We start from the raw sequence: 16568 nt of genomic DNA on the forward strand, positions 1-16568 counted from the left end.
AAGCAATTAAGCTGGCTGATAAAGAAGGAAACAAACCTGCTGTGTGTAAATTTGGCATTAAATGAACCGATGGTGAGAACTGGAAACGGCAGCGGGAAGAACAGGAGCAATGCAGAAAGATGAAAAAAGCTTTCAGAGGTAATGAAAGCAGGTGGCCTGAACCGTGTTGCTGTTGTGTTACTGCTGCGTCCCAATGTCTTTTACCGGTATGTTTTTTTAAACCGGCCCTGTTAGCGCTGTGTTAGAACGTTGCTGCCGTGTCACATGCACTGTTTGGAATGAAAAGCTAAGGTATATTATTGAAACTTTAAAAACTCTTTCTGTGTGCCGTCTTTCTTTGTAAATATGTTTCAATGTGAGCACATGTGGCTTAATAACAGGTGTGGCTTATATATGTACAAAATGTTTTTTCCTTTAAAAATGTACTGGGTGAGGCTTATAATCAGGTGCATCTTATAGTACAGAAATTACGGTAGTTACTATATCACATTGTATGCAGCATGGTGAGCGTCTGCCTCACAGTTCTGAGGACCAGGGTTCAAAGTCTAGCCCTGCCTGTGTGGTGTTTGCATGTTCTCCCCATGCCTGTGTGGGTTTCCTCCCACATCACAAAAACATGTATTAATTGGAGACTCTAAATTGCCCATAGGTGTGATTGTGAGTGCGACTGTTGTCTGTCTCCATGAGGCTTGTGATTGGCTGGCAACCAGTTAAGCGTGAATTGCCCTCTTGCCTGAAGATAGCTGGGATGGGCTCCAAAACTCGCACGGTCTTTGTGAGGATAAGCAGCTCAAAAATGAGTTGATATATCGCATTTTACATTTGTACATATGTATTTGCCTCAATTTCATTTTGTTTGTGCTCTCTGCAGCCAAGTTGGAATTGCAAATACCTGGAAAAGGTACACTGAATGAATGAATGAAACAATTAATAAATGTGAAGTGTTTGGTATCTATGACTGTACATAGATGAAAAAAAAGTAGACTGCACATTGCAAATATGTATTGCTGAATAGATAGGTTTGCAGTGTTTGGAAACCTTACATCACTCAGCCGAGAACGGCACCCACACCCACTTGGTGTCAGCTCTCCGCTCATTTGCCGAACCAGGTCAGCCAGTGTTGGACCTTGCTGCTGGGTGGCAGAAGAGCTCGCGGTAACTGTGACAAGATACGCTGTCACAAGGTCCGCCATTGCCATGCTCAATATGTGGGTCTGAGTTTTGCGTTTGTATTTTAAGGCTCTTACGAGACTTGCACAACGGATGCATTATGGTGGCTCTGTGAATGATAAAGCCAACGGCTATAGTGGTCTCTATCAGTGTTTTATGAAGCACAGCCCGCCCACTCAAATAGTTCTTGGTATATCTAGCAGACCCTACCTACCAACAGGAACAAAATAATCCGAGGGGAGGGAAGGTACTTGAATATTAAATATATATAATATCCATCTTAAAATATTTTGATATGAAATTATAAAGTGAAGAAAATAAGTATTTGAACATCCTGCTATATTGCAAGTTCTCCCACTTAGAAATGGGGAGGGGGGATCTGAAATTTCATTGTAGGTGTATGTCCACTGTGAAAGAGATAATCTAAAAAGAAAAATCCAGAAATTACAATGTATGATTTGTTTATGATTTGTGTGATACAGCTGCAAATGTTTGAACACCTGAGAAAACCAATGTTTACCCATCCATGGGCATGCTCTGACTGAGGGAAAGTGGTTCTTCGCCAAAATCTCACAATACTTGGCCACATTCATTCTCTCCTTAATACAGTGCAGTCGTCCTGTCCCATGTGCAGAAAAACACCCCCAAAGCATGATGCTAGCACCCCTATGCTTCACAGTAGGGATGGTGTTCTTGAGATGGAACTCATCATTTGTCTTCCTCCAAACACTCTTAGTGGAATTATGACCAAAAAGTTCAATTTGAGTCTCATCTGACCACAAAACCTAGTCCCATGACTCCTCTGTATCATCCAAATGGTCATTGGCAAACTTAAGACGGGCCTTGACATGTGCTGGTTTAAGCAGGGGAACCTTCCGTGATTTCAAACCATGACGTCTTAGTGTATTACCAACAGTCACCTTGGAAACGGTGGTCCCAGCTCTTTTCAGGTCATTGACCAAGTCCTGTCATGTAGTCTTGGGGTGATTCCTCACCTTTCTATTGATCACTGCACTGAGACCCCGCGAGGAGATATGTTGCATGGGGCTCCACTCCGATTGAGATTGATCATAATTTTTAGCTTCTTCCATTTTCTAATGATTGCTCCAACAGTGGACCTTTTTTCACCAAGCTGCTTGCCAATTTCTCCGTAGCCCTTTCCAGCAGTGTGGAGTTGTAGAATTTTGTCTCTGGTGTCTTTGGACAGCTCTTTGGTCTTGGCCATGTTACAAGTTTGAGTCTTACTGATTGTATGGGGTGGACAGGTGTCTTTATGTAGCTAACGACCTCACAGAGGTGTGTATGATTCAGGATAATACATGGAGTGGAGGTGGAACTTTAAAGGGAGACTAACAGGTCTATGAGGGTCAGAATTCTAGCTGATTGACAGGTGTTCAAATACTTATTTGCAGCGGTATCATTATTAATTATTTAATTAATTAATTATTAATTAATCATTAAAAAATCATACATTGTGATTTCTGGATTTTTAATTTTGGATTATCTCGCTCACAGTGGACATGCACCTACGATGGAAATTTCAGACCCCCTCCATGATTTCTCAGTGGGAGAACTTGCAATATAGCAGGGTGTTCAAATACTCATTTTCTTCACTGTACCACAAAAAGGACTTTTGTCCAACGATACTGCAGGATCATTGACATGCATATGAATACTTTATCCTTGCAAATCTCCAATTTTCACTTCCTGGAAGTGTCACAATACTTTTGTCCTTGTTGTTAAATTAGACATCAACAGAAAAAGATTCATGTCATCTCATCATCATTGTTATCATTATCTTCATCATCATCATTATCATCATCGCCATCCTTGTCTTCTTTATTCTTGCACACCACACCAACATTTTGTTGAACAAGAAAGTCGCCTCAGCTTGCTCAGACCGCTTATTGCACTTCCTGCTTCACTTCACCTTCCCATTTTCCTCCACCAAACACGCACACAGGCACACACTAACACACACACAGTGAGCACACGGTGCCAGCAACAAATACATACACACACATGGGGATTCATTGATGGAGAGTGTGGCCGGCTTGCAGCTCGGAAGCCTGCTCGGGACTGATCCATCAGCGCTGCTGTGCAGAATGCAGCACATAGATCAAGATGTAATGTGGAGGAGGGGCGGTGGATTGGGAGGGGGGGGAAAGGGTGGGTGGTGGGGTAAAGCATGGGCGGCAGACTAGGACAAAGAGGTGGAAAAATAAACAAGATGGATGCCGGCCAGGACACAAAACGATGGGAGAAGAAAAAACAAACACGATTTATTCGGAGGCGAAGGAAACACACGCACTCACACACATGCATACAGTATATTCCCCACAGATACACTTTCAAAATAATGACCCACACAGACACAAAGGCAATAAAATCGTGTTGCTCTATTTTTTAACAGGGACTGGAACCAAGATGTGAAATTTGTGTTATATTTCACACATCACCTGCTTTTTACTGAAATCTACAAAGTATTCCAAAAAAATATTCCAGCAGCACGATAGAGCAACTGGTTCAAGCGTTGGCGTCACAGTTCTCAGGACCGTGGTTCAAATCCCGGCCCTTCCTGTGCGGAGTTTGCATGTTCTCCCCGTGCCTGCATGGGTTTTCTCTGCATGAATTGGAGACTCTAAATTGCCCTTGAATGTGATTGTGTATGCAAATGGTTGTTTGTTTCTATGTGCCAATGATAGCTGTGATAGACTGCAGCATTAGAGGGCTACTGTCATGAAATGGATGGTTTTTAGTATGTTATTATTGAAAAAACGTCAGCCAATATGGGCTCATGTGTTTTTCACCACATAACATGATTTTGACCTATACAGCTTTTTGTAACTCCTGCCATGAAAATCCTCTCGAGGGATTTGTTTTCGAGAAGAAGCAGGATGAGACGTCAAGGACAGCGGCGCTCCCAAGTGTACTCGTTTGTTTCCATTAGTTTTACCACTGGGAAGGTAGCTCGTTGTTCCTTCGTGTTAGCCAGAATGCTGGCTCATTGCATTCCTGGACAATGCTTGAACACTCGGGAGAATGGACTTAGCCTTCGTAAGTTTGCAAAAGACTCGGTTCGTTGTGAAAAATGGATTGCACGGCTGCAGAGGACGAGAGCTTTGTGGGTTCCAAGTAACAGGTAGGTGTGTATACAGCAACTAAAAAAAATAATAGTTTGTGGCGGAACACGTAATCGGTCTCTTATAATGTAACAAAAGATCTGCGTATGAAATATGTCGATGTGCGCGTCGGGCTGCTGCGTGGACGGCGGCAAATGTGAAAAACCCAGCCAAGAACGCCTGACTCAGCTGCGTGCTCGCAGTAAAGCGCCCCGGCTCGACGGTGTTCATCGCGTACTGCGGCGGCTATGAACAACCTCCTAGAAGCAGCACAGCTCGGCTCCATTATATGCCACCACGGTGCCGAAAAAGAGCCACACCGGCTCAGGCGCCGCGTTCGGTGGTCACGGCTTCTGGAAAGGTTGACCGTCGGGCTTTGCGGACGGGGGCGGCTCTGAAGAACCCAGCCGAGAATGCCTCACTCAGCCGCGTGCGCCCCGGCTCGACTGTGTTGTTCATCGCGCACTGCAGTGTCTATGAACAACAGCCTAAAGCAGCACCGCTCAGCTCCATCATAAGCCACACTGGCCGGCTGCGATGAGCCGCGATGGCTCATCTCACCCGCGGAACTGGATTGGGCGGGGATGCGGTTTGGCCGTGATTGCATATCATCTGAATATGGCTCGAAATAATAGTGTAATATTGCCCCGAGGGATCGAAACAATAGTGTAATATTGCCCCGGTAACTTCACTCCATTGTGTGGTGTTCTCCTTTTCGAAAAGAGCTTCCGTGTCAGAGGGGCCGCGTTTGTCTCCCATAGTTAGGGTGCACCGCACGTTTTCATTGGCGAATGTCCGGGTGACGTCACGGACGGTGGATGCAGCCAATATGGCGACCACTTGGATGTCGTAGAATGACACTTCTGCAACTTTTGCGCGAGTGAATAATGTTATATGTATTTTTCATTAGAATACCTATTTTAGAATGTTTATAGGGATGACACTTGGGCTTTCAGTTAGCTTTAAGAGGGATTCCCAGACTTCCCTCTCCTCAGCCACTTCATCCAGCTCTACCGGTGGCATGCCAGGGCCTTTCCAGGCTAGCCGAGAGATGTAGTCTCTCCAAAATGTCCTAGGTCATTACCAAGGTCTCCTTCCGGTGGGATGTGCCCAGAACAACTCACCAGGGAGGAGTCTGGGAGGCATCTGTGTCAGATGCCCCATCAACCTCAACTGGCTCCACTCAATGCGGAGGAGCAGTGGCTTGACTCAGAGCACCTCCCGGATGACCAAGCTCTCACCCTATCTCTGAGCAAGACAGGACCCTGTCGAGGGTGGAGAGCCAGTCCACTGTTCGACAGCCAGGACTAAAACCACATTTCTCCTCCTGAATCTGAGATTCGTCTTCCTAATGGACTCCAGCACTCCTGAATGAGGCTGAGGTGTTGGATCCCCTAGTAGTTGGGATATACACTCCAGTCCACCATCTTAAAAGGCAGGACCACCAACTCAGTCCAGAGCCACTGTCCCCGATGTCCATGTGATATTGCAGAGGCATGTCAACCAAGACAGCCCCTGAACATCCAGAGCTTTTAGGAACCCTGGTCTTGCTAACGAGGAGCTTTTTAACCACTTTGGCTACCTCAACCCCAGAAATAGGAGAACTCAGTCTCTGCTTCCTCAAAGGAAGGTGTTTCGGTAGAATTGAGGAGGTCTTGATGATTCTTGTGAATAAATTCAGAAATATCCTGCAACTTTGTAAACATATCTTTTATTCTGGCTGGCGGAATAGTGCCTGCCTCCTCCTCTACAATGCAAACTGCTCCTCCATTGCCATGTGTTGCATTTCCTCCAGCTCCTTTCGCTCCTCCGTCGAAAGATCCTCATGGTGCTCCTGAACATCGAAAGACCCTCATGGTGTTCCTGAACCAACTCGTCAATGTCCTCCTCAGCCTTTCCCAGCAAAAGAATTTCTTCAACTTCCGGTTCAACTTCCACTTTGAACCTCTCAATATCCTGTCGAGTAGCAGCAGCATGAAGCCACATGTACGCATGTTATTTTCATATTTCCCAATGATTTCTTGATTTGTTTTGATAGACAAAACAACTCTCATCTTTTTCTCACTGACATCAATTTCTTCACAAGGGTATGACAATGGATTCGGTGACAAAGATACAGGAACTGCATCACAGGTAAAGATTAACGCCCCCCACTAAAAGAAAAAAAAATGACATCATCCTAGCCAATGGAGGGATATGATACCAGGAAGATGCTACGTGAAAGCCAATGGTAGTGTAGCTCTATTGTGCCACACAAACCAATAGACAGGATGTGCGCCATGGCTCAAGATTGATATCCCTCCTAGCCAATGTGATGCCGGGAAGATGCTGCGGTGGTAGCCAGTGGAAGAACAGCTAAACCTTTATCTATCACGCTGCTTTGAAACCAAGATACAGTACAGGATGTTTACGTTTCCTAGAATCCAGCACCAGTATTTTCCTTTCATATCCTGAATTTCTTTTGTAACTAGAGACAAAAATTTACCGGGGAGGCTTTTTCTAACCTGATTTTTTTTTTGTTAGAAGAGACTTTTGTAAGTAGAGGTGCCACTGTAGTTTCTATTAACTGAATGTCTCTTGTTCTTCCTACTTATTTGTTTTATTGTTCTTCGTTGTGAATGTCATACCTGTGCGCCACCAATTGGCAGAGACAAATTCCTTGTGTGTTGTTACATACTTGGCCATCAAAGCTGATTCTAATTCTGATTCTGATAAAATCCATATCATGAGAGTGTGATAATACAGGGTATTAACTAAAACATTCTGATGTAAATTAATTTCCTGATAATTTATTTTTCAAATACATGTTGTATTACGGTGGCACGGTGCCACATTTGTAAACCATAGCTTCACAATTCTGTGGACTAGAGTTCAATCCCGGCTCCGCCTATGTGGATTTTGCATGTTCTCCTCGTGCCTATGTGGGTTTTCTCAAGACACTCTGGTTTTCTCCCACATCCCACAAACATGCAACATTAATTGGACACTCAAAATTGCCCATAGGTGTGATTGTGACTGTGACTGTTGTCTGTCTCCATGTGCGCTGCAATTGACTGGCAACCAGTTCAGGGTGTACCCTTCCTCCTGCCCACTGACAGCTGGGATAGGCTCTAGCACTCCTGCGACCCTTGTGAGGACAAGCAGCTAAGAAATGGATTGATGCATGGCTATTGTACGACAAAAGAACACCTGAAGAGCACATTCACTCCAATTCACGCATTGTCTTTTAATGCACCCTGCGTTCTCACACAGCTGTGATGTGCCCGCCATGAATGGTGGCTGTGGCTGCACTGAATTGGTTTCCAAATACAGCGTTTATCCCCTAACATTTGAAGGCTTGTATGTGGTGTTTTTCCTGGTTTTGTCCCAGACGTCCCCAGCAAAATATGGCACTCTTAGATGAAAATTAACTTTCGTTCAAAAAGCGTTTTTTGACACCAAAATGAGCATGTTCTCAATTACGTTTATCAGAAAGAAATGTTCTGGATTCAGTTCAGAGTTGCCAGAAACTTTCTTTCATTGAACATGTTCAAGTACAACACTACTTTATCGGCATTAGGGGTAGTGCCTAACTGCTTTCACAAATCACGACTGCCAGAGTAGTCCACAACAGCCAGGCAATTCCTTTCAAAAGTCTTCCAGATATGCTTGACCCAATAAATAAAACGAGGAGTCATTTATCAGGTGGAAATGAATCAGCATATTTACCTTTAATCCTGACACTCTAGCAGTTCATACCGAAGCGTTAAGCCTACCGCAAACCAAAGGATGCGGCTGAACCCGAGGGAACTGTTGCTCAGGGACCAAGGTTATGGAACTTCTGTATTTCCACGAGTATCCGATTTGTCTGCCACTGGTTTTGCCGTCAATCAAAGGATACAATAGCTTTCACACACACTGAAAATACATTTGCGGGTTTTAAGCGATATCTCTAAGGTCAAATGTATTTAAGAAATAGGAAAACTTGTGGCCAAAATGCACATGAGCAGTAGACACTGCACTGAGCATCATCGTGTGAATGGCAGGAAGCCATTTTATCCCCAAACTTCTCTTTATTCGCCTACATACTCCTACTTGAAGCTTCTTCCTTGACTGTCACTCGATGTTCATTCATTCATTCATCTGTTTTCCGAGCCACTTATCTTCACAAGGGTCGCAGTGGTGCTGGCACCTATCCCAGTTATCATCAGGTAGGAGGCAGGGTACACCCTACCTGGTTACTAGCCAATCGCAGGGCACATGGAGACAGACAAGTCGCACTCACAATCGCACCCAGGGCCAAAGTAGAGTACTCAATTAATGCATGTTTTTGGGATGTGGGAGGAAACCGGAGTGCCCGGAGAAAACCCACGCAGGCACAGGGAGAACATGCAAACTCCACACGGCAGGGGTTGGGTTTCAACCCCAGACATCAGAACTGTGAGACCAACGCTCGATAAAGTACAATACTCTCTACATGCAGCCTGGAACGCCGATACAGGGCCAGTATCTAACATCGCAATGAACCCATACCTATACTTCCAATTGCTTCAGATGTCCCGGGTAAGTGACTAACTGTCATTTTGTTGCAATGGTAAGGTCTGGTCTGTTTCAGCTTCATCACATCGCGTGAAGCGGGCCTTAGAGCGAACTGTTCTGAACAAAGAAATCTTACTCAAACGTATCTAACCTAATTACTTTCACTTTGTGTCTAAAAAATACTAACTTTTCATTATGAGTGACACTGCCTGACACAGTTCTATTCATTGCTGTGTAATTGTCACGAACGGGGCACGAGGGCGGACCCAAATGCACGACTCCAGAGACACGCAGACGGTGCAGAGGAAACCTTTATTCAGTCCAAGGTCAGTGTTCAGGTAAGCAGTCCAAACCAGGCAGAAGTTATAGTACGGCAGGCTTACGAGGGTGGTCAGTGGACAGGCGTGGGTCGGTGCACGGAGAACAGATGTCAGGCAAGCAGGAGTGCGGGAACGAGGCATCAAGGACGACGATCTAGGGGAGGACAAGTCGTCCCCCAAGTTCTATATCTACTGGGCGTCATCAACTGTAAGACGGTGGAGGTGTGCTCTGACTAATTGGCTGGCCGAGCCCAGCCTGGGCAGGAAGCCAGGAGCATGACCGTAATCACAACAGGTCTGAAGCTGATGAAACATTGGCAACACTCTGCATCCCTGATGTTGAGTAATTGTTATTATAATTTCAATATTACTCCACAAACACAATATTCCTCAGAATGACACGTTTTGACGAGCGCTGGGACATACAACGGATTACAAAAGGAGCAAGTTGGTTCTCAAGCTAATGATGCTAATGCTACACTAACTCACACCTGCTCACTGGCAACAAAGAAGATAAAAGTGATGATGATTAAAGAGAATGAAGGTAATGTGAAAACAAGCATTTCCCATTTGTTTGTTTAACTGTCGTTAGTTATGCAAATGAGGCACTTGAAGGGCTCGGGGGGATCTTTCCAAATAAAAGCTGCACATGACCTTTCTTGATACGAACGAGCTGCATTGCTGTTGTGTGACAACACAACTTGTGAGGCGAGTGCGTCTTCGCTTTGTGCTGTGCGTGTCGCGATCGGCGACCAATCCATCATGAGGGGGCGGGGCTCGCCTGCTGCATTAACCCAGTGACAGGCTGCATGTTCCCCGCACCACCGACATCAATCAACATCAACACAACACCACGAGTACACACTACACAGCACTAGACAAAAATTACACGCCGACACAATATCACACACTCAGACACACGCACGCACACACGCACTAATTCTTCACACTCTTCCCTTTTTTTTCTTTCTGCAAAAATTCCTGGCAAAATGGATGACAATATTTCCCCAGCATAGCAGAGACCGGATGGACCTCTTCATGCTGTATTCGTCCAGAACCCCCTCACACACACGCACACACACACAAAGAGGATTATAAAATTGCGCACGGGAGTGAAAAGAATGAAAGCGCTTTAGTGCTTTTCTTTCCACCATCATGCCCTCCAAGTGAATTTTACTATCGACACAAAATGCATCAGGACATTATTTGGATATTATTAGACGACTTGTATTATACGGGATCATTTTCATATACTCAATGACTGAATGACTGCATGCTGGATCACATCACAGCACTCTATACGGTATATCTACAGACAATATGTATACAGTACATATAAGTCCATCCATTTTCCAAACCACTTATCCTCACAAGGGTAGCGGGAGTGCTGGAACCTACCCTAGCTAACTTTGGGCAAAAAACAGACTATACCCTGAACTGGTCGGCAGTCAGTTCCCGGGGACTTATCAGCACCATCATTGAGCAGGAATCGATCCCATTTTAATGTACAGTATAGACTGTATTGGGTAATAACTAATTACATGTAACTATATTATGTAACTTAATTACACAATTCATGTTATTGTAATTATATTACTTTACGGGTAGAAAATGTGTAATTCAATTAGTTGCATTTGAAAATTTCCAGGATTACAATTTTAGTTGTATTTAAAGAAAAATTTAATTTTTGGGGTCAGATATTTAGAGTACTACAACAAAAGAAACAAGAAAAAACAAAAATATGTAGACACGTGCGTCAAGGCTAAAAATAGACCAGATTTTGGATTCAAATACAAGTACACAATGGGAACGCAGTGTAAATGTCTTTTGTGAAGGTGATCAACGACGTCATTGATTGGTTGATACCAATCAAACTAATCAGAAAAAGTCGACACAAGAGTCTTCTTCTAAACTTCCTTCTAAAGTCGACGCTTGTGATTGGCTCTCTGTTGTCATAAGACATTCTGCTATAGTCTCAAACATGACCCTAACCCTATGTTTCACAATAAAACCATGAAGATGGATTGTATTTCAGATTTAAAAAAGGTTAGGCTCAGAGTCACAACAAAATGTTGGACTCATAGTTACACTTTTGTACACAAAAAAAATAATGTGGACTTTTAAACTGTCTTCATAATTTGGGACTTTTTTTTGTATCCTTCACTTATCTGAGGTGTCATATGAAGCAATATTGTCTAAATTGCGCACATTTGTCATTGAGTCAGCATGGTATCATATATTACACAAACTGTACAGATTAGATAGATAGATAGATAGATAGATAGATAGATAGATAGATAGATAGATAGATAGATAGATAGATAGATAGATAGATAGATAGATAGATAGATAGATAGATAGATAGATAGATAGATAGATAGATAGATAGATAGATAGATAGATAGATAGTATATACACTATATCGGAGAACTTAACAGTTTTATTATGTGTTACATAGATTACATTTTTACATTTCATCATCTTTTGTCATTAGTTTATTTGTGTAAAGAACAAATATGTAGTTAATTGCAGAATAATGATTTGTGGTTTGAATCCACTTTTTTTCAAGGAAACATCCAAGGGTCCTCTTTAGATATTAATATATGCATTAGTTTTTGTACATTATATTAGTATTAATATATTAAAATGAGTCAGAACTGAATAAAATTATTTAATTCGTAATCTTGCTTTGAGAAAGCAATTTGGTGCTTAGAACACCTGATCTCATCAGATCTTGGAAGCTAAGTGGGTTTGGCCCTGGTTAGTACTTGGATGGGAGACTGCCTGGGAATACCAGGTGCTGTAAGCTTCTCTCCCCGGCTAAAATGCAGAGGGGTTGCGTCAGGAAGGGCATCCAGCGTAAAAAAATGTGCCAAACAAATGTGCCTTCATGTGAGATGGCACGCTGTGGTGACCCCTAACAGGACAAGACTAAAAGAAAAGAAGTGGAGGACTTTGAGAAAGCAATTTAAATAGTTACAATATTAATACATTTTCAGTCGTAACTTAAGTCATATATACGCATACTTACTTACATACTAAATCACGTGTTTTTTGTTTACGTCGCCATATTGCCAGTTAAACAAAGCATTGTTGAAAGTTAATTCCGTTGAGAGGAAACGAAATATGTATTATAGCACAAGACCCAGAGTTTTGTTTGATACCAATAAACATTTAGAAGGTGATAATAAAGGAAGGTATGTGGAAAAATTAGAGACACTTGGCATAGAGGACCCATATTATATGCCGAAATTATGTTTTCACCAATAAGAAATTGGACTGTTAATTCGCTTCCGCTTGTCTTGGACAACTGGATCTACTTTTTTATCTGGTGAGTAAGTTGTCGAGATTGACACAGAAAGGTTTGAAAGCATATAAAAGTCTGGACGTATACAAATACTTCGTTGCTGTTCTCTGTTCTCAGTCAAGAATAAATCCCACATAGTGATGCAACCACTCGGATTTTTTTCAATTCGAATACCAATATTTAAATAAATGACCTGGACCTGGTTTTACATAAACTCGCATTCATTAACTATGATTGGGGAAAAAAATTAGGACAGGGAGTCATCTCCTCCATACACGGAAGTGTATTCCTGCCACACGCTTACCTCTGTAAACCTATGACAGATGTTTTTTCATTTTTAAAAAAAAAAATAGTTGTTCTCAAATGAGTCATCTTGGCATTATAAATACTTCTTGATAATTTGAGATTAAGAAAAATAATTCCTACCTGAAATGAAATGATCGTTACACTGGCGTGTGCATTCCGTTGGGCACCATCCATCCCATTTAATTGCCGAAATCCATCGATTTTGTTCTGGTCTTTTCAGCTGGTATTGATCTATTTGAAGAACTGTCTCGTCTGTTGTGAGAACCAACAGCACAATAGGTCTCGGGCATTGTGAAAAATCTGATTCTGTTCAATGACTCTCATACTGCCGACCAGCTTTGTTTGACCGGCTATCCATTGATCTTTTCTTGTCTTTTCAGATGGTATTCTATAGAATTATCTATTTGAAGAACTGTCTCATCTATTCTGACAACCAGTAGCACAACAGTTCTCGGGCAATTTGAAAAATCTGCTCCAATTCAATGACTCCCGCACTGGCAAGCAGCAAGGTTTGACCGGCAATATGGTGCCGTGCAAACTGTGACATGATGTGCACGAGCTCTATACATGTGTGTGTATGTGCCTCTATACAATTCTAAAATGAAGGTTTAGAGAGGTGCAGGTATTTCATTTTTCCACTACTCACACTCTCCAGACACTCGTGCCCACTGATGGCAGATTTGCTCTGCTTGAATTACTTGAAAAACACCGCATGCAATTTTCTGCCAAAAGAATTGGCACCATTCCTCACACTGACGGTCTTGTCAATGGAGTCAGCAAAAAGTATTATAGGAACCAGGAACCCATTTAACTACAGCACAGACGTTCTAGAAAAACCAAGCTAATCAGAGTTAGAATCAGTTTTATTGACCAAGTATGTAAACAACATACAAGGAATTTGTCTCCGTTAGTTGGAGCCCCCCTAGTACAACATAGTACGACAACTAAACATTGCTCTTTAATTGCAATTTGTTCCTGTCAAAAATGTTATGTGTGTGTGCCTTAACTCTTTGTCTGTTTAAGTTTGATATTTGCGAATTTATTTCATAAAACTATGATAGTAGCTTGTGTTTTAAGCAGTCGTTTTACGGGCATCTTCTTTGTATCCTAAAAAATTTTTTTGATTTACCAAATGTATGAGTTGAGATTACTGAGTGAATTTTCTTCATCTGCTAAAAGCAAGAGGCCAATTGACCCTATGTACTGTATGATTCATTGCTGCCACATTAATCATTTAGCCAATAAAGATTAATGTAGAAGAGAAAAGCAAGTAAGCAACTATACTGAACTATTAAAAAAAAAGTGATGCACTGAATCCGCAATAAATAATCCGCGACATTGCAAAGGATTATCGTAAATCAGTCGACTACCATCGACCATAGAGACCTGCAGCTTTCTTTATTAAATTATGCATGTTTGAAGAAAAAAAAAGAACTTGTTTTCTCTGCCCTCCAAAATTTGTCATTGGCTGGCATCAGCTGTCATTCCAAGGTCAACATGAAATTAGGTTTTTGATTGGCATTTAAAAGCAAGCGTGAAAATAACATGGACATAAAACTACGACCGTGGGAAGACTATCGTGTTGATATCCTTAATTTTGAGATGTTAATATCTTGAAAGTCACTGAGAGTGGACATCATGGTCAGAATTCTCTTGGTGACTTTTGCTCCCACTCCTGCCCAATCAAATGATTAAGACTCAAATTCTCTTTCATCACGTGGGACCCATGGAAATCGTGTGTGCTGGAGATAATAGCTTCAGCAGTGCCCACCTACCAGGACAAATTTTCGTGTTTTGCCAAGTTGTGTAAGTGTTACCTGGCTGTTGCAGCATCGTGCAGTGTGCGACCGTTCAAACGAGAGTGTCGATGCTCATTCGGTGGTAGCCACACTGCCATTGGCTAGCAAGCCATTCGTGGTTTGTCTGCATGTGTCCTGACATGGACTGGCGACCAGTGTCTCTACATGTTGATAAAAGAAGACGTGACCTGGTTTCCTTGACTAAAGATTCACTGATGTGTGTAGGCCTTTTCACACGGAATCCACTCGAGCAGGATAATGTGTTCGTGTGAAATGGGATTCGATTGGATAAGTTTTTTTTTGGTCATTGTCAGCTTTAATAACATGTCGATCTTGTTTTCCATTAAGTTGTCCTTAACCAACAGAGCGGTCACTAGTCAAGTCAGGGGACATTTCACCATATCCGTTCAGGTCTCCATCTCCTTGCAGTTGTGTGTCTTGAGCTGTGGTCAATATCCATTATCCTGACAAACCGCGAGGCACATATAATCATCACTAGGTCGCCATGTTGACTTTTTAGGATCTCCATATCAGCACATTAGACGTAGGCTCATGCTGTATCTTATGTATTTGCATGTGAGCACACTAGGCAACGTCACACTGGTGGTTGTCACGGTGACCACAAGCACCAATTAGATTGCATACATGGAGGAAAAAGCCATTGAGTGTGTGTGCATGTGCGTGTGTGTGTGTGTGTGTGAGAGAGAGAGAGAGAGAGAGAGAGAGAGAGAGAGAGAGTGAGAGAAAGAGAGATATTTCGCGTGTGTGTGCGTGTTTAGAACTGATGATGATATAATTTGTCATCAACAAAAGTGTTGTTATGATGCTTCTATTTCCTGGAGTCACTTTGCCACCAAAAGGCAGCGTGCGCGTGCGCTTACTCATCGAAAGCAGCGGTGCGCGTGCACGGCCCACTGACGGGAAGAGAGGAAGCGCGCGCGCGCGAACGTGCGTCGACTGACTTGCATTCAATTAAAAAAAAAAATCAACTGATGACGTCAAAGTCAATCAAACAATCAAGTGTTCGCTCAAAAATGTTATTTACGCTTCTTACCTCCGCCATGCAGGGAGAGAAGAACGCTGACGATGATGAAGATGAAGCGCGGGAAGAGGAGCTTTCGCCACCGCACGGCCGCGCGCAAGTCTGCGGTGGCGCGCGTAGGCGGGCGCGCCCTCGAGGCGTCGTGCATGATAATCAGCATCATCATCAGAATAATGATTGACACCCACGTGGAAACATTAATATTTTTATTATTAAACACGTCGAATTGTAGCGTTTTCTGTGTGTTTCTGGTTTCTAATTGACTGACTGGCATTATTATGATTAATTAATAATTCGGATAGTATTTGTTTTAATATTAGTCATTATGTAATACATCCATCCATCCATTTTCTTTGCCGCTTATCCTCACAAGGGTCGCGGGGAGTGCTGGAGCCGAGCCTAGCCTAGCCAAGTTGCATGTTTTTGTGATATGGGAGGAAACCGGGGTGCCCGGAGGAAACCCACACAAGGCACGGGGAGAACATGCAAACTCCACACAGGCGGGTCTGGGATTGAACCTGGGACCTCAGAACTGTGAGGCCAACCCTTTACCAGCTGATTCACCGTGCCGCCTAATATCAATATACAGTACTACTATTATAATCATTAATACATCAGCAGTAGTTTATGTTCCACTGAGCAGAAAATAATAATAATAATATATAATTAATATTACATTTGATTGTGATCTTTTATATGTTGTCTTCATAGTTACACATTATTTCTGAAATTATTGTAATATTCATCACTGCTGACATGTGGTGAAGTCAGCCACAAGTGACAAAGCAAAGCAAATGCATTTATATGGCGCATTTCATACACAAGGTAACTCAATGTGCTTTATATTGATTGTTATTAAAAGCATTAGAATATGTAAAAATTAAAACATTTAAAACAGGGGGGGAAATAAATTAAAACAACCAAAAATTAAAATAAAAATACCAGGAAAGCACTGTACAGTGGAAGAAATATAATTGAAAGTGT

The 16568-nt window shown here is 42.5% G+C and overlaps 1 protein-coding gene across 4 annotated transcripts in view; it reads right to left on the minus strand.

Moving 5' to 3' along the window:
* LOC133512131 (ecto-NOX disulfide-thiol exchanger 1-like) overlaps window positions 1-15685 on the minus strand; it is a 48796-nt gene extending 33111 nt beyond the window's left edge. For 3 of the 4 annotated variants that reach the window (XM_061841470.1, XM_061841472.1, XM_061841469.1), the window contains exon 1: window positions 15597-15685. In XM_061841470.1, the coding sequence (XP_061697454.1) occupies window positions 15597-15605 (9 nt within the window). In that variant the 5' untranslated portion in view covers window positions 15606-15685. Of the gene's footprint in view, window positions 1-12863; window positions 12898-15596 lie in introns of those variants that run through there. The other variant, XM_061841471.1, reaches the window with a different exon arrangement.
* Window positions 15686-16568: the final 883 nt, after the last annotated feature.

This window comes from Syngnathoides biaculeatus, chromosome 14 (genome assembly GCF_019802595.1).
Source record: "Syngnathoides biaculeatus isolate LvHL_M chromosome 14, ASM1980259v1, whole genome shotgun sequence".
Lineage (NCBI taxonomy): Eukaryota > Metazoa > Chordata > Actinopteri > Syngnathiformes > Syngnathidae > Syngnathoides > Syngnathoides biaculeatus.